This window comes from Physella acuta, unplaced genomic scaffold (genome assembly GCF_028476545.2).
Source record: "Physella acuta isolate Inbredline_101_S28 unplaced genomic scaffold, ASM2847654v3 ptg000090l, whole genome shotgun sequence".
NCBI classification, from domain to species: Eukaryota; Metazoa; Mollusca; class Gastropoda; family Physidae; genus Physella; species Physella acuta.
This window is the reverse complement of record NW_026731610.1, coordinates 1,578,581-1,602,547: the sequence shown is the minus strand read 5'-3', so window position 1 is coordinate 1,602,547 and position 23,967 is coordinate 1,578,581. Positions and strand designations below refer to the sequence as shown.

At 35.6% G+C, this 23,967-nt stretch overlaps 1 protein-coding gene across 1 annotated transcript; it reads right to left on the bottom strand.

The window, feature by feature from the left end:
- Positions 1 to 224: 224 nt before the first annotated feature.
- On the bottom strand, positions 225 to 22,058 carry LOC131928252 (uncharacterized protein C05D11.1). The gene is made up of 22 exons (XM_059284222.1): positions 21,803 to 22,058; positions 20,197 to 20,279; positions 19,471 to 19,629; positions 18,460 to 18,792; positions 17,856 to 17,996; positions 17,512 to 17,622; positions 16,755 to 16,846; positions 16,366 to 16,468; positions 16,036 to 16,110; positions 15,404 to 15,514; positions 14,121 to 14,264; positions 13,254 to 13,439; positions 12,160 to 12,262; positions 9,053 to 9,186; positions 7,383 to 7,563; positions 6,658 to 6,743; positions 5,619 to 5,776; positions 4,165 to 4,401; positions 3,240 to 3,333; positions 2,698 to 2,858; positions 1,659 to 1,811; positions 225 to 883 (listed from the first exon to the last, which is right to left on the bottom strand). The coding sequence occupies exons 1-22, from the start codon at positions 21,939 to 21,941 to the stop codon at positions 823 to 825; spliced, it is 3,045 nt and encodes a 1,014-aa protein (XP_059140205.1). The 5' UTR covers positions 21,942 to 22,058; the 3' UTR covers positions 225 to 822.
- Between the last annotated feature and the right edge of the window lie 1,909 nt (positions 22,059 to 23,967).

Sequence of the window (23,967 nt, the reverse complement as noted above, 5' to 3'; positions counted from 1 at the left end):
ATAAAGCATGAAGAAACATTAAAACTTAACAAGTTGAGCTTGGCTTTGAACTCTCAAGACTTTTGGGTTAGCAGGTGTATTTCTACCATTCGACCCCTCAGTCCCACATACACTTTTAGTATTACAAAAAATGTTTAAAAAATGTAAAAGAACCACACAATCCCGCATTCACCCACATACAAGTTGGTATAAAAATTTAAAAAAAAAAAACAACACAAAATCAATGCGGTATTTCATTAAAGCATTTTATTTTTGTATTTTCCCAGAGGTTCTACCTGTCACTCAACATTCACTCCGTAAATTTGTAGAATGTTAAATGTGCTTGTATATTTACAGATCATATTGAATCACTGTACAACGTGGAGGAAGTATTTCACTAAAATATCAGTAAATTCTCACATATACACATCATTTTGACTAATTTTTGTTTAACTACATATAAGAGTAGTCTAGAATGTTGAACAGTTGTAGCATAAAACACTAAACTGTAATTAAATTTGTTTTTCTATATGTTTAACAAGACTTCTGATCTTAAATTATTGTTGTGCCAACATTTTAAAAAAAAACACATTTAGCTAAAGCTAGTGCAAAATCGAATGATTATAAAGCTTTTACTTTAAAAATTTAAATAGAGTATGAAATAAAAAATTTCAATATAAAACATAATTTCATTAGATTCTATAGCGAACAGTTTTAAAGACATGTTTGCATAAAAGTAAACATTTTACCATTTTAGAGGCACTTGTTTAATAAAAAAAAAAGAAAGAAACAAAAGAAAAACAGATGTTCCCTAAATCCTATCCATTATTGGTGATCAACTGGTCAAAGGGTGGTCAGATCTTTATCCTCCAATTGCACTTCCTTCAGCTGCATGCCATGTTTTCTGTAATACAGGAATTTATTATTATATATGTATTGTAAATAAACTCAGTTTAGAAATGGGGATAGTGCAGGTGGGAGGAGTCATGTCAGCTAAGATAGGTAGACACAGACATAGCATATAATTTTTAGGCAGAAGTTTAAATAAAATTTTATGTTTAATTAGATTTAGAAGAATATGATAATTGCTTAGAATGCTAAATGTGGACTGTTTAAATCTAGGTGTGAATATTTATAACCTAAATTGGACTGAATGGCTACCAATTATCCAGCTAGTGCAGGCCATTTAATTCCCTGCCTCTAGATGCCAAACAAAATAGAAAATATTTAAGCTACAGGTACATTTATTTCTAACATTTTCTATAACTTTATTCAAAGTTGCTCAACTATTTTTCTTCATGTCATTTATGATTTGTTGCAAACCAAAATAGAGCAATAAAATAGGAAATAAATGTGTGTGCATGGCAAAACAAAATGTGGGGTTGGGAGAATAGAGAACTACAAGAGTTGGACTGCCAGATCAAACTCTAAATAAACAGATTAAAAGAGAATAAAATTATAACTAGACAGTTGAAAAGAATAAATTCTAAACAGAGCTTTGAAAAGAATAAAATTATACATAGAAATTTGAAAAGAGAAAACAATTTTAAATAGACTGTTGGAAAGACAATAAAATTCTAAACAGACAATTGAAAAGAGAATAGAATTCTAAATAGTGGTTTGAAGAGATTAACATTATAAATGCACAGTTGAAAAGAATAAAATTTTAAGCAGCTTACTCCAAAAAGGCTTCCTGTGTCAGCTTGACCTTGGGTGGACTAACACACATGACACATCTGGTTTTGGCTGTATCAAAGAGGGGGAGCACATAGCTCTCTCCCACTCTCTGTAAGTCTTCTAGCGTCACTTTGGAGACAAGTTTCAACATGTCCCTATAAAAATGAAACAATCACTTGAGACACACATTTAAATATGACACTATGAAAATTAGTTACTGTTGACACATATTTCAACATGATCCTATAAAAATTAAACAATTACTGAAGACACACATTTCAACATGACCTATAAAAATTAAACAATTACTGTAGACACTCATTTCAGCATGTCCCTATAAAAATTAAACAATAACTGTAAACACACATTTCAATATGTCCCTATGAAAATTTAACTATTTCTTTTTATTTAATAAATTATAAATATACAGTGTTGAGAAAGAAACCATTTTATAAACATAAACTGTTATTTCAACATCTAATCAAGTCTATCATTTTCTCCCTTCCTGAAAACTTTTTTTTCCTTGTCATCTCAGTTTATTTTTTTTTAGAATACATTTTTTTCACAACCAACCAATGAAGTTTAACATGAAACAACTTACACTGAGTGACACTAAACTGGACGCCTCAAGGAAAAAAACAAACAGGGAAGGCTAAATGAGAAATGGAGGCACACAGCAGAAAAACAACTGACAAAAACCAGTACTATCTTGTGGACTGCCAAGACAATTGCCAGAGACTGGCAAAAGTAATGAGCTTCTGTGGCAGCCTAGGGCAAGGGAAAAGATGATAACAAGCTTTCACTTACTTGTTAAGGGACGGAGTGGCCTAGCAATAGAGAGCTAGACTGCTAACCCAAGAGTGGAGTTCAAATCCGGGTTCAAATTAGTGGAACGTCCCTGAGTCCACACATTAGGGAAACAAAGGCGGCTGGGCATAGTGCTGACCGCACCACTTTCTCTTCATATACTAAGGTCAATGAATCAGATTAACTTTACTTCATCTGCCCCATGTGTCTTTGGATTAAGAAGAGAAGACTTACTTGTTAAAGGAGTGTGGAACATTCTGGAAGTAAGTGAGGAGGGACTGTTCAGAACTTTTGAGAACAGTTTTCTGCTCCTCCACCAGTTCAAATATCAGGCTGGACTGTGCTGCCTCCAGCTCCCTCTGGGTGAAGTTCTGCTGGCCAGTTAAAAACTCGTGCTGTGGCAAGGAACAAATAACATGAGAAAGTACTTCATAACATCAGTAATACTTTGTCATCATACAATCATGTTCTACTTCATGTTAAAAAAAGATTTTAAATTCATATTTGGTAAGTATTAGTTATGGCTGAAGTCTACATTTATTTTTAAAATATTTCTATTATTACAAAGCATCACTAATCATAAATTCTCAAAGTATTTTTAAATTTAAAAAAAAGCTAACTTTCTTAAATCAAAAATTTCAACAAAATAATTTTAAATTTACTATTATTAGAAAAAAATTTTGTATAGAATTTTTTCATAATAGAATGTAAAAGAAGTGATAGTTAAAACATGATTCTAAAAAAAATGTTGAATTAAAATAAGTGAGTAAGCATACCACAATGGCTTTTGCCTCCTTGTATGGGTCTTGGATATATGTTGCTTTAGTCAGTAGAAAAAACAGTAATCCACATTCTATATCCACATACATGCTAGAGGAAATTTATTTAAAGATTTATATATATATATATATATATATATATATATATATATATATATATTACTTTAAAACAGAATAGTACAATTAAACTAATTATTGATTAAGATCAATTAACATACTTAAAATTAAAATAATAAATTAATAAATATTGTTCTAGCTCCTATCACCACATTCACACTTGCGACATGAATACTATACACGCCTAGTAAAAGAAAACTTGCAACAAGTGAAGGTCAGGGTCAGATGTAGGTTTAGAGTTGGGGTTAGGATTGATTTTGGGGTTAGGGTTACTATAGGATTGTGGTTGGGGAGAGAGGATTGGGGGGGGGGGGGGGGGGGGGCAATTACACAGGTGGTAATTACTGGGGGGGGAGCTAATTTGATGGGGGGTAATGTCCTAGATCCATAACTACCTACCTATAATTGTAACAGTTACTATATAATGACCTATCTGTAATTGTAACAGTGACTATGTAATGACCTACCTGCCATTGTAACATTTACTATGTAAAAACCTACCTGTAATTGTAACAGTTACTATGTAACAACCTACCTGTAATTGTAAGTTACTATGTAATGACCTATCTGTAATTGTAACAGTTACTATGTAACGACCTACCTGTAATTGTAACAGTTACTATATAACAGCCTACCTGCAATTGTAACAGTTACTATGTAACAACCTACCTGTAATTGTAACAGTCACTATGTAACAACCTACCTGTAATTGTAACAGTCACTATGTAACAACCTACCTGTAATTGTAACAGTCACTATGTAACAACCTACCTGTAATTGTAACAGTCACTATGTAACGACCTACCTGTAATTGTAACAAAGCCCCAGACCCCGGAGCCTGCGCCACATTGGACCCTCACACTGCGTGAGGTACTGCAGCAGCACCATGAGGGGCGGGTAGTCCTCATGTTGCCAGTCTGTCAGGCAAGGGACAGCCTGGATCATGTAGGAGGACTCCAGCTCCTTCATCCCAATGATGCAGTGACAGCTGCTGACGTCAGAGAGGGGGATGGACAGCTGGGAGGATGTCATGATGCTGGTGCTGGGGACATATGAGGGCAGTTGTTATCATTGTAAGTGGTGGTCAGTGACAGCTGCTGACGTCAGAGAGGGGGATGGACAGCTGGGAGGATGTCATGATGCTGGTGCTGGGGACATATGAGGGCAGTTGTTATCATTGTAAGTGGTGGTCAGTGACAGCTGCTGACGTCAGAGAGGGGGATGGACAGCTGGGAGGATGTCATGATGCTGGTGCTGGGGACATATGAGGGCAGTTGTTATCATTGTAAGTGGTGGTCAGTGACAGCTGCTGACGTCAGAGAGGGGGATGGACAGCTGGGAGGATGTCATGATGCTGGTGCTGGGGACATGAGGGCAGTGGTCAATGTAAGTTGTTTACAGTGTAAGCTGTGGTCAATGTAAGTTGTTTACAGTGTAAGCTGTGGTCAATGTAAGTTGTTTACAGTGTAAGCTGTGGTCAATGTAAGTTGTTTACAGTGTAAGCTGTGGTCAATGTAAGTTGTTTACAGTGTAAGCTGTGGTCAATGTAAGTTGTTTACAGTGTAAGCTGTGGTCAATGTAAGTTGTTTACAGTGTAAGCTGTGGTCAATGTAAGTTGTTTACAGTGTAAGCTGTGGTCAGTGTAAGCTGTTGTGTTTACAATGTAAGCTGTGGTCAATGTAAGTTGTTTACAGTGTAAGCTGTGGTCAGTGTAAGCTTTTGTCAATGTAAGCTGTTGTCAGTGTAAGTGATCAGTCTAAGCTGATGTGTTTACAGTGTAAGCTGTGGTCAGTGTAAGCTGTGGTCAGTGTAAGCTGTGGTCAGTGTAAGCTGTGGTCAGTGTAAGTGGTGGTCAGTGTAAGATGCGGTCAGTGTAAGATGTGGTCAGTGTAAGATGCGGTCAGTGTAAGCCGTGGTCAGTGTAAGCTGTGGTCAGTGTAACCTGTGGTCAATGTGCAGAGGTCACTAGAGACTGATCAATGTAAGCTGTGGTCACTAGAGACTGTGGTCAATGTAAGCTGTGGTCAGTAAGCTGTGAGAAATAAAAGAAGCCTCAATGTAAGCAGTGGTCAAGGGAAACTGATGCCATAGTAAGCACTGGTCAATCATAGTTACTTCTACATGTGCCATCTGAATTAATCAGTCAATCTTTTACTAATTTTAGTGTACAAATCATATTAGCCAGTCATCAAATTTTGAAAAGCACACATGTGGACTGCCAGGTCTGAAAGTGGTTCCTACAAAATAGCTGGTACTTACCTTATTGGTCTCTGGATTTCATTCACAGGTAGAAAATTTAGCCATGGCTTTATGGGCGGCTCTGTCTGATGCAGTCTCTTAACATTACAGGCAAGGTGGACTTGTACGTTCTCAGGCCTGGTCAGAATCTTCTGGATCTCCACTAAGTTTTCTAGGATCTACAACAACAGGGGAAATGTCAAATAAATTGTTGATATAAAAAAAACGAGCTTGTTTTGTGTGTGTATATGCAAGTTGAACAGTTGACGTGACATTTTATTATATGTGTGAATGAAGACTAATATTCTTAATCTGGATGAACATACAGTTATTATGTCACTGTTCAAGCAATCTGTACAGAGAAGTAAGCATGCAAGCACAGCTCTCCATACCATTATTACCTGTAAAAATAGCAACCCATGCCCAAAGTCTCAACACCAACACAACAACAAAAAAGGACAACGAACAAAATCTTTTAGAAAAACCGAGAAGGGTGACTTTCTATTAACTAGATCCTTTGAGTTAATCATCATCTTTTCCTGTTTGTGCCCAAGACACATGGGGCAGATGAAAAAGAGCTCATACTCCTTTTGTTTCCCTAACATGAGCCTAAAGACTCGAGCCCAGAATCTGACCTAAACACTTTGCAGTTAGCAAACGTTAGATCTATCATTTGACTGGGAACAGGTCTAGGGTTAGCGCTAGGGTTAGGGTTAGGATCAGGGTTAGGCTTAAATCAATGTCTAGAGTTGGGTTTGGTTTTGGGTTAATTTTAGGGTGAGGTGAATTCTTAGGTTTTTCGTCTTTGTCTTAAGGTTAGGATTAAGGTAATATATAGGCATAGAGTTGGAGTTAGAATCAGGATTCTATCTTGGTGGATGGGGGGGAGGGGGGGGGGGGGGTTATTGACCTGAAGCCCATTTGACCATGCCATCCCATTTTGGATCAACAAAACAAATTTAATATTTAAAAAAAAGAAGAGTTACCCAGATAACATTTTAGGTACTTCCTGTGAATTATATAACTAATATAATCTTTCAAAGCGAAGAGCTTCACTTACTGGTGTTGGATCCTTGCCCAGCTGTTTAATAATTGAAGCCAAAAAATTAGCTTGCCGTAACATTGAAATAACACGCAAATTACTCTCTGAAAGACAAGATGATTAAATGATGTCAATACTAGCTTAGTGTCAATAGTCTGACTGCATTGACTATTTTAAGTTACGTGATTTAAAAAGTGTGTATTAATAAAAGTCCATGAAGAACTGTTGTGTTTTAACTAAATAATAATACAAATATTAGTGAATTATTGAAAAAAAAAACAACTTGGAATTACTAAAATGATAATTCAATTTTTCAGCTGTATGCTGATCATGATTAAAACACAATAATGAGGAATCAAGTATACTGAAAGCTTGTAAAAAGCAATCAAAAACAGATTCAATTAAGACAAGTATTATTACTAAGTATAATAAAAATGAAAAAAAAAAATTAGCATTACTAAGTAAAAAGGATAAAATTATTTTTTATTGCTAGATAAAAAAAAAGGAATGAAAAATGGAATATAAAATGGTAGGAAACAATTTATTTCCCTTGGTTAAAAGTAAGAGGAATAATATAATTACCAAGTAAAAAGGTAGAAAGAAATACAATAGAGCTAAAAAATACGATCAATTGGGTAACAAAGTAGTTATAAAAAAAACAGACAATTTTCATCTATTGAAAATGTAGTACACTATTTGATAAAATATTAATGTCAGTCAACAAACAAGTCAACAATCCTCACCAGGTAAAAAGCAGAGCTCTCTCATGAGTGTCCTCATGACCTTTGTGCCACTCCTCTTGGCTGTGGCAGTGAGGCTGAGCCTCTTCTGGGCTATGATCTTAACTCTATCCGCTGTAAAGGAAACATTGTATAAGAGGTCTTTAGCCCATTCTACTGCTCTCTTGTATTTACATTCCTCTGCCTGGAAATAAAGTGGTCCTTTCACTAGAGGGAAATAGAGGATAGGTTGGGGGGGGGGGGGGGGTTGTAGAATAGATGGGGGGGGGGGATTAGGATAAGGTTGTAGGATAGGTGAAGGTTTGTAGGATAAGAGGTTGTGGCATAGGTGGAGTGTTGTCAGGTGGAGGGTTGTCGGTTAGGTGGAGGGTTGTAGGATAAGGTTGTGGCATAGGTGGAGTGTTGTCAGGTGGAGGGTTGTCGGTTAGGTGGAGGGTTGTAGGATAAGGTTGTAGGATATGTGGAGGTTTGTAGGATAGGTGGGGGTTGTAGGATAGGTGGGGGTTTTAGGATAGGTGGAGGTTGTAGGATAGGTGGGGGTAGTAGGATAGGTGGGGGTTGTAGGATAGGTGGGGGTAGTAGGATAGGTGGAGGTTGTAGGATAGGTGGGGGTAGTAGGATAGGTGGGGGTTGTAGGATAGGTGGGGGTAGTAGGATAGGTGGGGGTTGTAGGATAGGTGGGGGTTGTAGGATAGGTGGGGGTTGTAGGATAGGTGGGGGTTGTAGGATAGGTGGGGGTAGTAGGATAGGTGGGGGTTGTAGGATAGGTGGGGGTTGTAGGATAGGTGGGGGTTGTAGGATAGGTGGAGGTTGTAGGATAGGTGGGGGTAGTAGGATAGGTGGGGGTTGTAGGATAGGTGGGGGTAGTAGGATAGGTGGGGGTTGTAGGATAGGTGGGGGTTGTAGGATAGGTGGGGGTAGTAGGATAGGTGGGGGTTGTAGGATAGGTGGGGGTTGTAGGATAGGTGGGGGTAGTAGGATAGGTGGGGGTTGTAGGATAGGTGGGGGTTGTAGGATAGGTGGGGGTTGTAGGATAGGTGGGGGTTGTAAGGGTTTTAACAAGACATGGTGGAGATATGTGAATAAATAATTCAACAATGGATGAAAATGAATAGACAAGTCATTATAATGACAGTGATAATTCAGGCAGAATCTTAAAGATAAAAAAAAAATTCATATTAAAATAATATGAATGTTTCAATATTGGTAAAATTTAAGAATAAGCTCCATGTAGGAAACAAATTACTACAACCATCATACAAGAAAATACCATTCACTACCACATTGATTTAATATACTAAAAATTATAAATGATAATGAAGATAAATACTACAAAATAAAGCTACTCAACATTACTAGTGAACAGTTAACTGCTGAAATCTCAATACTGACCATTCTAAAAAAACAGTGGCAGCAGTGAGTAACTCAAGTCACAATAATTATGGAGCTCCATAAACTTAAAATACTTAGCCACTTTAAACTTAGATACTGGCAACTCTAAAATAAAATAATAACTAAGATACTGACCACTCTTGACAAAGATACTGACCACTACAAATGAAGATACTGACCACTCTAGACAAAGATCTTGACCACTCTAAATTAAGATACTGACCACTCTAAACTAAGACACTGACCACTTTAAACTAAGACACTGACCACTCCAAACTTACCCTGATAGTGAGTGTAAAGAGCTGAGGGAAAGCCCCAGTACGAAAGTTATTCCCTGAAGGAAAGCCAAGACCAGCCCCAACATGGACTGTATCTTCCTCAAGTAGTGCTACGACTTCCTCATACGGCTTCAGCACTGGGAATAGAACAACATATCACATTAGGGTCACTGATCTAAATACATGCAACAACTTCCTCATATGGCTTCAGCACTGGAAATAAAAAATGATGTCACATTAGGGGTCACTGATCTAAGGCAGGAAACAGATTCAACTCTCAAACATCTACTTTTAGGGTCGATTTTCGCCAATTTTCAAATATTGACATATTATATATCAATTTTGTTGCTTAACAATCGAGGAATTCAAAAATATAAAAATTAATAGCACTAGACATTTACATCACGTTCAAAATTTAGATTAACCACACTCACTCAAATGACATTTTTTTTTTACATCTAAATGTAGTAAGGTCTAAAATCCACGAAATTCACAAAATTAACAATATAATTACACAGAAATGTCACTTAGGCATAAATTTATTTGTAATTATGTCAAACTTTACAAAATATACCAGTTTATAGCTTATTTCTATAATTATTCTTGAAAAAAAAAACGACCGCTATCCCCTTTAAAAAATGTTCAAAATTCTGGCTTTTAAAAACACTCTGGGGAAGAAAAAAATAACAGAGTTAAATATAGAAGGTCTATGTAAAAAATATTATTAGTAAAATATGTCTATATGCCAATTTTTATTATAGTTGCAGCATTTACATGGCTAATTATAATTGTTTAGTACTTTATAAATTAATTTAAAGTTACGACTGTCTGTGGCCTCATTCAAATAGTGTGGTGTCAGTGAACAGGGTGTTAGTTAGGGCCTGATACGATTTCATTAGAATTGGTAATGAACAGAATGTATCATTAGAACTGGCCTATAAAAACAATGTTGATGATAGATGCAGTAGTTTTAATGCTACTTATAATAGATCAAAATGACAAACATAATTAAAACCTAAGAATCTGGAAGCGGTGAGCTCATTTTACTGACACGTTTGTCAAATCAAATAGTTAGTAAAATCGATCTAGATCTAGAATCTACGTAATTTTGAAAATACGCTAGATCTAGAAGCAAAATCACTTTTAAAAACTAAAGTTAGTGATTAGTTCTGTAATGAAATTGAAATCCATAGCTAATATGTAAGTATCTTTTGATTTAAAAAAAAAATACGCGTAGTTCTAAGAAAAAAAATTTCTACGGTGTACTCGATCCCTATCCCAAAACGTGCCAGCCATATCGCATGCATATTCAGCTACTCAGCTGCTTATCAAATCTTCGAATTTTAAATTTATATAATAAAAGTAGGTCACCCTAAAAAAAAGAGTACAATGGCTCCCGTTTTCACGACAGCCGTCACTCGATTCATAATTTACAGAGTTATAAAGTTCTACTTTCTTTTGGCTATAGATTTGAAGAAATTTAAATTTGTCATTTCTCATGTGTTCCAACAATTGTACCTAATTTTAATAAACATTACATTAGTGAGGACTCGGTTCTTTTTAGGATTAGCCCTCGACACTATACAGACTATTGCGAAGAAACAGACTCGCGCGAATGTCGTGCGTAGGCTGGTTCAGTGGCGAAGGTTAGAAGCCAATTTCAGACGGAAAGTTTTTACTTTGAAATAATTACATTATCAATTAATTTCGATTTAAAACAAATGGCTTAAAGTCAAAAGTAAACTAACATTTAAAAACTTTGTTATTCGCAGTGTACTCAAGATTCTCGTGTTTTAAAGATAAGTCTAGTTTTACTACGTGTGCGTGCATGGTGCGAATACCGATTTTCCGCGACAGAAAATCATTAAAAATAAAAAAAAGTATCTACGGCAAAATAATAATTATATTTTACAGAATTAAATAGATTTAACTTAACTGTTATTTAAATACATGCTTCGGAGTAAAAAAATACAATTTTATATCCGTAAAAAATTAACTGAAATTCCCGCTTTCAGCGACGCCGATGTGTCGTAATTTTCGGCAGTCATTTTGCTCAAATTAAAGTAAAAAACGCATTCAAATATACTTTTTTTTACTTTCATAATTTACAGCAATCATTTCTAATGAAAAATCCATAAAAAAATAATAGTTATTTTTACAAAATATTATTTCTTACCTCATTAGTGCAGTACACGTACTTTCCAAGTAGATCCATTCCGTCTAGATTTGCATACTTCGCATCCTTCGCCGCGGCACAAAATGTCATAAAAAACGAATTCCACAAAAATGTTGCTAACGAAGCTTGTAAAAACCTTGCTCTATTTATCAGTATAAACAAAATCCCCGAACGATGTCTGGTTAGAAAGTTTATGAACGGCGAAGACCGAATATGCATTTTGCGGTACCAATCTGTTTCCTGCCCTAAACAACTTCCTCATACAGCTTCAGTTATGGGAATAGAAAAACATATCACATTAGGGTCACTGATTTAAATACAAGCTACAACTTCCTTATACGGCTTCAGCACTGGGAATAGAAAATCATATCACATTAGGGTCACTGATCTAAGCAACTTCCTCATACGGCTTTAGCACTGGGAATAGAAAATCATATCACATTAGGGTCACTGATCTAAATACATGCAACAACTTCCTCATATGGCTTTAGCACTGGGAATAGAAAAACATATCACATAGGGTCACTGATCTAAACATCTTTCTTATACGGCTTCAGCACTGGAAATAGAAAATCATATCACATTAGGGTCACTAATCTAAATACATGCAACAACTTCCTAATGTGGCTTCAACACTGGGAATGGAAAAACAATGTTTCTTATTCAGGGTTATGGATAAATAGATGCAACAACTTCTTCAATGTTCTACAGTTCTGGAGTTTAAAAAGTCATTTCCCTTTTGAAGTCACTGCTTTAAATATGCAACAACCTTTCTTTCAGTGTAGGGATCATATGTATTTGAGTGATGATGACTTAGATGCATTTGGCCTGCATCATCATCCATGTTCGGAGTTCTTTCTTTTCTTACAGCAATTAACATTTAATTTTTTAACACAAAAGATGACATTGAACAGGAAGTGCTTGAAACTCTTACCTCCATTGACAACCACTGACATTTCATGTAATGTGTCTGCAAATAAGGGTAGGTAATACTTCAAGTGTTGAGGGATTTTGCTTGTGTCTAGTAAAACATTTAACTGAGAAAGAAAAAAAAACATATTGCCTTACAATGTAGGTTAAAGAAATTTATAAACATTTACGGTTCACATAATTATCAAGGGTGGCAGGTGGTTATCTCTGAAAATGTTATCTAATAAAAGGGAGAATTCAAAATATATTTTTGTGCCATGTAATCAGTAAATCCATACCGGCTCAATAGACTGAGTAGTCAGAGATACCTGTGCTAGCAGACCAAGTAGTCTTATTTGTTCTTAATTCTAGAGTGGGAAGGGATTCCCTACAACACAATTAAGTTTTACATGTCAACTTGTTATGCACCATATAGGCTGTTGACTCTGATTTCAGCCGGCTTTTCTTTTTGGATTTGCTTCCATTGCCCATGTCCAACTACACGGCAGCAGTTGTTTGATTTTAGAGTTGACTCTTCTAGATGGGTTGCTGTCCCCAGCTAACGAGCCTCATCTGGCCGGGGTTTTGAACTCAGGACTTTTTGGTTCAGCAATCATGAGTTTAACAAACCCGACCAACCAAATAGTAACAGTATTGGACCAAAAAGTAACAGCACACTACTAGAAGACCAATTAGTGACAACACAGCTATGCTAAACAACAAAATACTGCACTAGTGACCAAGTAGCAACTAACTGCACTTGTGTCCAAATAACAACTAACTGCACTAGTGTCCAAATAGCAACTAACTGCACTAGTGTCCAAATAGCAACTAACTGCACTAGTGTCCAAATAGCAACTAACTGCACTAGTGTCCAAATAGCAACTAACTGCACTAGTGTCCAAATAGCAACTAACTGCACTAGTGTCCAAATAGCAACTAACTGCACTAGTGTCCAAATAGCAACTAACTGCACTAGTGTCCAAATAGCAACTAACTGCACTAGTGTCCAAATAGCAACTAACTGCACTAGTGTCCAAATAGCAACTAACTGCACTAGTGTCCAAATAACAACAACACACTACACCAGTGTCTAGGTAGCAATAGAGCTATACCCACCTCAATAAAATTGGTGTGCAAGTCATCCAGCATGAACCTGAAGGGGAGAGAAGAAAGCTGGAAGAGTGGGTTGCTGTCACTGTTGGGGTGGCTCTCAATGTTAGTACTGGGGTAGATGGTGTGGAGCTTGATGCTGTCTGTGCTAGGGGGGTGGATCTTGGCATGGAACTCACTCGGAGGCTTTTTCTATAAGAAAATACACAAGAAAATCTTTTAAATTTTTAACCTCAAAAAAGTAATACCAGAAAAAATTATTATCTTAATTCTTATAAAATTAAAATATAAGACAAAACAAACATTGAGTTGCTTTTTTATCTATCTGTATTGCTGTTTAAGGCTAGGCTACTGTTAGGGCTCGGCTACTGTTAGGGCTAGGCTAAGAAACACTGTTAAGGTTAGGCTAAGAACCGCTGTCAGGGCTAGTCTAAGAACCACTGTTATGGCTAGGCTAAGAACCACTGTTAGGGCTAGGCTAAGAACCACTGTTAGGGCTAGGCTAAGAACCACTGTTAAGGCTAGGCTAAGAACCACTGTTAGGGCTAGGCTAAAAACCACTGTCAGGGCTAGGCTAAGAACCACTGTAAGGGCTAGCCATTAAATCTTGGGCATAACAGCATTAAATGATAAACATAACAAAGAATTAAATGTTGGACATAACAAAGCATTAAATGTTGGACATAACAAAGCGGTAAATGTAGGACATAAATATATATTAAATGTTGAACATAACAAAGCTTTAAATGTTGGATATAACAAAGCATTTTAAAATTGGACATAACAAAGTATTAATTAACAAAGCATTTACCAAATGTAATAAAACACCACACCAAGAACACACACAAAACAATGTCACATCTCTGAACTTACAGAGTTCTCATCTTCAGCCTTCTCTATCCTCATCTTGCAAGCAGCCAAGCCTTCTGGTCCCAGCTCAGCTTTCTGGTGCCCCAGTCTATCTTCTTCTTCAGCCCCCATATCAGCTGCTAGGTCAATACTTGGCTTGCCTATGATCTAAGTAAGTATTTAAGTGGCTTTTTAAAATAATATTTGTATAATGTAGATAATTTGATATTTGTTATAATAAAAGATCATAAAACCATAGCATAACAGAGTAATTATAAACACATTTTTCAGTTAAATGACCAAAGTATGTCGAGAGTCACATAGTAAACAGTAAAGATTCCTCTTTAGATTTAACGATCCATTAGGGGTCGGCATGGTCGAGTCGGTAAAGCTCATGGTTGCTAAACCGAAAAGTCTCGAGTTCGAACCCTCGGGGAAATGAGGCTCGTTAGCTGGGGACAGCCACTCTTCTAGGAGAGACAACTCCAAAATTAAACAACTGCTGCCTTGTAGTTTGTTCTTGGTTGGACAAAGGCTATGGAAGCAAATTCAAAAAGAAAAGCAGGCTGAAATCGGAGTCAATGGCCTCAATGGCGCATAACCAGTTGACACGTAACGCTTAATTGTGTTGGAGGCGTGGTCGAGTCGGCAAAAAAGTTCATGGTTAATAAATTCGAACAAAGTCTCGAGTTAATACCCTCTGGCAGATAAATCTCGATCCCCTTCAACACTAATAATTAAGAACGAAGAAGAAGAAGAACGATCCATTGGGCAGATGAAGTGGAGCATATGTTTCTTGACCTCGACATATAAAGGGATAATGTGGTCAGCACTATGCCCAGCCACCGTTGTTTCCCTAAAGTGAGTTAGGTACTCATCAGGGTTGGGTGGACTCAGGGACATTCCACTAGCATGAACCCGGATTCTAACTCGAAACTATTGGGTTAGCAGTCTAGCGCCTAGCCGTCCCTTTTCTAGAGTCACATGACCACAGCGCATGTTCAGTCACATGACCACATAGCATACAGTTACATGACCACAACACGTAAAGTTTAATGACCACAGCCTATGAAGTCACATGACCATGGCACATGTACAGTCACATGACCACAGAACATGGAATCACATGACACTTCAAATAGTCACATGGACACAACACATCCTAAATCACATGATCACAACACATGCAGATAAAGCATTTTTTCTAGAATACACAATATTCTCCTCTCAAAATAACCCAACTGTAATTACTAATAACAGGGAATTTAAAATTAAAGACAAGGTTCAAGTGCTTTACTGCTACTTACAGTGACAGTGGGTGTGTTCAAGAAATATTTTTTCAGCAAATTCACCCAGTACTCCACTGGCTCATCCTGCATTTTATTACACAAGTCAACAGTGTTCAACCTGTTTGACAGCTGAAACACATAACACATCCCATCATTAGCAACACATCCTGGGTCTATACTTAAAGTCTGTAGTAGCTTTGTATTTATCAACAAATTCTTTAATCAGAATTGTATGCACAAAATATGCATTTATAATTTTAATCTATAGACCACTAATCTAAGAGGTACTACATATTTATATATACTGAAAACTCATGCTGAATTATTAAGCAATACACAATGTCAAGCAATACACAATGTCAAGCAATACACAATGTTTTCTGACTTATAAGATCACTGGGCAAATAAGATCTCCAACTTTTCCAAGTAAAATAGAATTTATGATGTATTTGCCCTATAAAATGAGATGCTTTTGAAGTTTTTCATGGGTTAAAACGTCATCTTATGTCAAAAAATATTGTAAACAAAACAGATTTTTAAAAAACAAATTTTCAACAAATGAATATTAATCTACCTGTATTTTGAATAAAATCTGTGTATAACAAATTTTTAAAACTAAAAAATATTTTAAAACTGATCCAAGTACTCACATCAGTTTCATCATCCCCATATAGAAAATGTCCAATGATGAAAAATGCAATGGAGTCACTGGGCACATACTCCAGCTAAAACAAAACAAAAGACTTTACAGCAACAATGTAACAAAACTATATCTATAGTTACAGGTAATAATTCTTCGCTTATTTTTCTGATGATTATGATTTTATTTCTGCTGCCCTTCAGTACTATATCAGTTCATGTATGTAATAATCTGTACTGTTACACTCGGAAGGCTAACAAATTAATAAGTCAAGTCCCCCAAATAACAAACAATAGTTACAAATAAAATAAAATATATCAGTTGAAATTATTTCCCTTACACTGCTCAATGCATCAAGTTTTCTCCTATGAATCACGGCTGCCATTCTCTTCATATCAATCTGTTCCTCTCCACTGGCTATTTTCTTGAGGATGCTCATAAATCTGATTTTAAAAATTGTACAAGATTTTACAATTTCTATCAAATGAAAACCACATAACTGATTTGATAAAAACATTTTGTTGAGTGGAAATAATTGTATGATTATAGTAAACCATTTTCAAAGCTTGTTCATGTTTTTAAGGTTCAGTAGCAGCTGAACTGTAGTATCTAAAACCAAGATACGTTACAATTAAAAAGTCCTAAGATAGCAAAATAATAAAAATAAAATATAAATAGCTTTACATTGATATTTATATTATAAAGCAATTTTTAAAAATTCAGTATTACTTTGATTCAATAGCTTCCAGCTTTGGGATTTCAGCATTTTGAAAAGTGATATACACAGCCAATATAGAATTTTCTATAATGTTAAAATCCACCTGCAAAATGAATAATTTTGTCTTAGTCCTAAGAGGCAATGTAAGCATGTTTGATACTAGTGGTATAGAAAGACAAGAGACAATTGACAACACGGATGAGTAGAGAATGAGCCAAAGCTAAACTGATGGTTTCGGGAACAGGGCATTACCCCCCCCCCCCCCGAGTAATTACCCTTGTCAATTACCCCCCCCCCCCCCCCTGGACACAGCTTAAGGTACAGCAAGAGTTAGGGGTAAGGTTAGGGATATGGTTATGGCTAGAGCTTTGGCTAGGGTGAGATTTAGGGTTAGGATTAGGGTAAGTGCTAGGATTAGGGTTAGTGTTATGGTCAGGGTTAGGCTTAAACCAATGTCTAGAGTTGGTTTTGGTTTTGTATTAAGTTTTAGGTTAAGGTGAATGCTTAGGTTTTGGTCTTTTTCTTAAAGTTAGGATTAAGGTAACATATAGATCTAGGTATAGAATTTGAGTTAAAGTTAGGATTCTAACTTGAGGTGGGGGGGGGGGGGGTGTAAATACGGAGGGGGGGGGGGGAAGAGGTAGTTGATGGGGGTGGGGTAATGTCCTGTAGCTGATGGTTTTATGGGATTTTAAAAAATATATTTTAAAATTATTCAATCTCTGTATAGCGGCCATAAATCTAAAGATCTTATCAACAATCACTTACATCCCCAGCAAAAGGTCGATGGATTTCTACCATATCACGTTGTATAGGTGAAATAGCTGATCCGTCTAGATAATCTGTCAGTACACTTAAGCACAGGTGTTCATACAATTCCTGCAAAACAAATGTCACTACATTTGTTAATCCCTACATGTTAATTACAGTATTCTTGCCCATCACACTGTTACTGCAATTTTTAAAATTTAAAAAAAAAGTTCTTATAATGAACTGTGAAAATTATTTTAAGTGACCTCATATATATGAAAATTATTCATATCTAATGTGAAGTTGTAATAAGATATTAAAAGCCAAACGTCTTTGTAAATGTAGTTAAAAGAAAATCTCACTTTAGAGGGAGGGCCCCTAAACCCTATATGAACCATTCCATATTCATCATCTTCAGATGGGTAAAGAACAGTTTCTTTGCTACTTTCTGTAAGTGGAGGAATAGGGTCTTCCCAAGGTCTGTTGAATGCTTTCCTTGGTCCCTGGTGATGGTTTTTTAAACTAACTATTTACATTGTTTAAACATCTTCTGTAATGTACATCACAATGCTAACGGTTTAATTTTGATAATAACAAATAGCTTGGACAAAGTGTAGACATTGTAAAATAATAATTGTAGCAACTAGCAAATATTACAGCTACAACAAACAAACAATTGAAGTGACACTAGAGCTGTTTAACACCATAATGTCAAAAATTAATAAATTTTGCATGACGACTTATTTTTTACTTAAAATTTTTATTTAAATTAATAACGTAGTATTAATATTCTAAACATATATTTCCTTAAATTAATCACATCTAATTAATATTCTAAAACAGGACATTTCCTTAAATTAATTATGCCTGATTAATATTCTAAACAGGATATTTCCTTAAACTAATTACGTCTAATTAATATTCTAAACATAGGTTAATTCCTTAAAAAGCAAAATTTAGACCCACCTTGCTGATAATTTTCTTCTCCATTGGTTCCAATGCTTTAAAAACATCCTGAGCACTGACCATACCGCAAATGATAAGGCACAGGTTGTCAGGCCGGTAAAACTCCTGGTGATACCGTTTCACCTTATCATGGGATGTGCTCTCCCGTAGGTTCTTCATGATGCCCCCAGTCTCATACCTGTATCCACACTCTGGTGGGTACAGTCCCCTGAGCAGGGCACGGTTTGTCCTGCTCTCACCACTGTTTTCTCTGGCCTGCATCTCACAGTAGACTATGCCAGCATCTTCACCATTGCCATCAATGTGGTGAACTTCAGTCAAAAAACCAGACTCCTATTGATAAATAAAAACAACAACATATACGAAAGAATGGTTTTATATTTACAACTATTAACATTTAAATTAGAACAAATATATTATTAGCCGCTTACATTATTAACAACATCAAAAAGGGAAAAAGACTTCAAGTAACAAGTCTCATTATTAATATCACCAACAGAATATACACAGAAACAGATGGGAAAAACAAATTGTCCATGAATGAAAGAAGACATCGTGTACGTTTGCAAACAATGCTTATGGGGAGATGAGAACATATTATTTGGCAGGTCACATGATTTTTCAAATATCTGTTGTATATTCCTGTTTGTTCTATCATCTACAATCTCTGGAAAAAGAGTTACTAAATTCAAATTATTAAATTTAAACAAACCCTTTGCCCTACATGTAAGTGACAGTATCATTTCTTTTTTTGTTCTTAATTGTAATGTTGAAAGGAATTTCATCCAACACAATTTAGCATTGCATGTAAACATAATTTTGTGCCTTATCCCCCATTGACTCAACCTGAATTTCTTTCAGGATTTGCTTCCATAGCCTCTGTCCACTAAAGAACAATCAGCAAGGCAGCAGTTGTTTGATTTTGGAGTACTGTCTCTTAGATGGGTAGCTGTACCCAGATAATAATCCTCATCTACCAGGGACAACAACACTGACATGAATGTTACTTACAGTCAAGGTTGGGTAGAGAATGTGGTCCATGTATATGGGCAGCAGTGTAAGGAATCCAACATCTCCGGCATTTGTCATAGTGTAGCAGGTGTGATCTGTCTCTGTCCAAGCATTGGTTCCTGAGGCCAGGCATCTGTTGGCAAACTGGTCCAATATTCCCTATTCACATTTACACAAAAAAAAGCAGATCAGTACAAAATACTACTGTAGAACTGCATACATAGCGTTGGTCTGACAAAGGGAGCTGACCACATATTTATAGACTTTCTGATATCAAGACATATAAGTACAAAATAGATATGCTTCAGTCTGCAGTATATGTCTGTTCATTAATACAGTATAAAACTGGATGCACAAATAATTTAAATACAGAATTGAATAAGTTGAAAAATGAATTCCATTCCAGCCCATGTTATAACTGCACTTAACTCTGTGGTTATGGAATCAATTTTCATTTAATGACTAAATAGGCCCATACATGTTTTGGGTCATAACCTGAAGAGCTTAGGCCATCTATTCTATGGCTATTTGATTAAAATTATTAAATGTGGCCCTTTTTTAACTTTTTATAAATATAGTGTGCTCCCTAAAATAATTTTTGTGAGAAATATAAATAAAACAGCTCTTAACTCAAAATCAGCAGCTAACATTGGATTATGGAATAAAACTTTGTACGTAAGTATATAACGATTTAGTGTTACATAAAGTCTAGCCTTATATCTCCACCTTATAAGGATAGTCTTCACTTCCAAGAAAAACAAGATGTTCCAGGGTGTGTGGAAGTCCATCATCATCGTGTGCCTCAGTGGCTGAAATAAAGAATAAAACTTAACACTCGTCTAGCATGTGTGATTCAGTGCTGAATCTGTGTTTGGGGCCACATTTGTACAAGTTTTAAAGTAGAATAATGAAGTAAGTGAAGCAATGTGATTGCTAATATGACAGAGTGTGCAGATGTTAAATAAGCCAAGTATGAATAAGTCTCATATGTGTACATGTTGCATTTTCACACTCAGTTTTAGAGATTTTTTTTTAAAATTACTAAACAAGAGCACTACAAATAGGCTTTAGATGGTGTTGCTGTACAGGTTAATGTTACAAATTTTGTCTTTCAAATCTAAAAAAATTGCTATAAAAAACTTAGTAACATAGGTCTCGTAGAATTGTATAAGCCTAGCTACAGTTTTTTTTAGTACATTCTTAGGGGTTTCTGAATTAAGTTTGTATTTTGTGAAGAACCATTATTAATTCTTATTAAGCTAAATTTAAAACTTTAGCAGGTCTGCAAAATAAAATAATCTGTGCCAGAATTGTGTGATGTTTGCTCACTCGGTTGTGGAGTTTTTCAATTGTGTTTAGTAGTAATTTTAGATTAGTCTGATTAGGCTACATTTTTATTGTACTTAGCTAGGCCTAAGTGTTTGCACCAAGTAAAATGCCTACCACCAGGTTGGATGTTTTTTTTTTTTAAGGTTAGGATGAAGGAAAGCAATATTTTCTTTCTACTGCACACGTGTAGGCCTGAATATTTACTATTTTGTTTTAGCATTAACCTGCCTAATATAAATTAAATATGGCTAAGCATAATAAATGTATTATTTATCTATTAGCTTAATATAAGAATTATTTAGGGCCTATAGGCCCAGGGAAAAAGGAGGGTGGGCCGGCCAAGGAAGACATGGAGAAAAACGGTTGTAGAAGAGGCGAAAACAGCTGGGCTCACATGGGCACAGATAAAGGGAGCAGCCCAAAACCGAGTCTGATGGAGATGTGTGGTTGCAGTCCTTTGCTCCCCAGGGGCCACAAAGGAAATGATGATAGGCCACTATATAGTACTATATAACTTATCATTTATAAAGGCCTATAAGAATAAGACAGGCCTATTTCTGGGTATTTTATTTTTTATTTTAGGCTAATAAAATTTCAGAAGAACCAGTTTTAAAACATTCAGCCACCATTTTCTTTCAGTGCCATAAATGGAGGCGAGTGAGTTGACAAGAATCCTTCCATTATGTTGTTAACATGGAATAAAAATGTATTTTTTTTAGATTGAGACTGTAAAAATAGTTTAAAATAGGCCTAATAAAAAATAAAAACTTAAGCCTAAAATTAATTTAGAAATTTTATATTTTTAGAATAAATGCTTTAAACTTTAAACTTTAAAAGTTGCAAAGCCAGAGAACTTGAAAATAATTTGTTGAGTAGTTTAAGGCTACATTTCTATTTATTTTCATCATGGCTAAGTTATAAACGAAAACATTAGCGAAATCAGTCTCATTGGTAATTTCTTGTCTTACCAAAAAATACTTTACAAAACCATAATTTACCATACCTAGACAAAAATATCCATTTATGATTGGACCTTCAACTTCGGCTATGCACACTGTTAAGCCAGTATCTTTGGAACGATACTTTGATACAGGAATTTTACCATTGCACACAACACTATACTGTAATTCAAAGCTACTCATTTTAAAAAATAATTTTGCATAGGCTATTTAATAATAAATAAATCTAGGACCACTCATCAATTTTTAAAACCGTAAGAAAGGTAGACTTCTCACGCCTCTGGGAAAATTTTGTAAATAAGACTTAGAGTATGCTCCCTTCGTCCGATGACGTATTAGGTCTAATTCAAAGATATTTTCGTTTTTAATAAAGTTATAAATCTTAATTAATTTTAAGATCATTAAAAAAAAAACGCATTTGTCCCTAGATCTACTAGATCTAGGTTTTCTTTTGGAAATAGCAAAAATATAACGTCACTTCTTATGCACGTTAATTTATAATCATGTATAGGCCTAGAGTTCTAGTAATAAATAAATAAAACGATTTAGGCCTAAGGGGTCATCCATAAATGACGTCACGCTTTTTTTGACGATTTTTACCTCCCCCCCCTCCCCTCCGTCACACGTCGTCACAAAAAGTCAGACCCCCCCCCCCCTAAAATGACGTCACACCTCAACCTACAACCCCCCCTCAAAATTGCAGTTGAATTTTTTTTAAACATCGATATTTTTCCAAAATCTTGTCTAAACCAGGGGTCGGCAACCTTTTGAAGCGGAAGAGCCAAAAGTTACAATTTTCAAAATTTCCCTGGTTTTAAAGAGCCACTAACATTGTTTTATTTCAAATATTTTATTTTTTTCTTAAGATTATTAGTATTTGTGCAAAGAGCTAGAGAGCCGCATCTTGATATCAAAAGAGCCGCATGCGGCTCGCGAGCCGCAGGTTGCCGACCCCTGGTCTAAACTATTACAATTTATTAAAACAGTTATCTAAAACGCGAAATAACGTCTAAAATTCGTTTTCTAACATTGCTTTTTTATAATGCAAAAATGAGACGTCGCAACATCTGAACCCCCCACCCTCCCCCTAATCACACATCGTCATAAAATTACGGACCCCCCTCCCCCCTACGAGTGTGACGTCATTTATGGATGACCCCTAATTAGTAAATCTAATATATAAAGCTCAATTTTGTATGTAATAAGTTTGTCGTTGACATACTTCGATGGATTTAAGTGTTAGATAATTAAAGTCATTATGGTCTAAATTTATGAGTTAAAAAATTAATATTGAAAGTTTTGGGAAATAATTTTCATTTATCAAACTGAAAGTAATAATTTTCGGCATGTTCATTAAACACATCTTTTACAAAAAATTCTAATTATGTCTTTATTTAGTCCTATAGCACTTACTTCCCTTTGATAAATTAGGAAAACACAATTACTTCCCTTTATAAAACCATTGCATTAGTGGAAAATAATTTACTTTTTATTACTTTGTTTTGGTGTTGGGAAAAAAAATAATTACATAATTAGCGGGGATTGATCAAGTGCAAATGTTGTAGGTATTTTACGGATAAGCTTAGAGTATTATAATTGTTCATTAAATTGAAACAGGCGCGTTCGTTTAAGTGAGTGCAAAAGACTATGAATAAGTTGGGGTACTATAGTCGTTCATTAAGCTAAAACAGGTGATTCCGCCCCGGGCGTTTATGTTCGCGTTAGTGTTTTCTTTGTGTTTAGGTGGGTTTGCGTTAGTGGTTGCGTTTTGATTTGGTTCGTTTTTGTTCTTTCTTTTTTCGTTTTTGTTTGTGTTTTTTTCTTTGGGTTTGTATTTGTGTTTTTGGTTGGTTTTGCGTTTGGATTTGGTTTGTTTTCGTTTGCTTTTTCGTTGTTTTTTTTTGTGTTGGTATTGGTGTTTGTGGTTGTGGTTGGGTTTGTTGTTAGGTTTTTGTTTTCGTTTGCTTTTTTGTTTGTTTTTTCTTTGTGTTTGTATTGGTGTTTGTGGTTGTGGTTGGGTTTGTTGTTAGATTTTTGTTTTCGTTTGTATTTGTAATTGTGTTAGCGTTATGTTTGCGTTTTGTTGTTTTGGTTTTGGTTGGTTGTGGTTTGGGTGGGCAATGCCGGGTTTATGATGATTACTAAACACACAGGTGATGGTCTTTAACAGAAAGGTTTTTCACAGAAGCCAGAGCAGGGCCTGGCCGGG

Excerpts from the sequence above, each read along its gene's own strand:
- LOC131928252 (XM_059284222.1), bottom strand. The coding sequence starts at position 21,941 with ATGAGTAGCTTTGAATTACAGTATAGTGTTGTGTGCAATGGTAAAATT. Across the intron at positions 16,111-16,365 it reads AACTTGATGCATTGAGCAGT|CTGGAGTATGTGCCCAGTGA; the intron begins GTAAGGGAAATA and ends GTTTTGTTTTAG. Across the intron at positions 9,187-12,159 it reads GTCAGTGGTTGTCAATGGAG|TGCTGAAGCCGTATGAGGAA; the intron begins GTAAGAGTTTCA and ends TTCTATTCCCAG.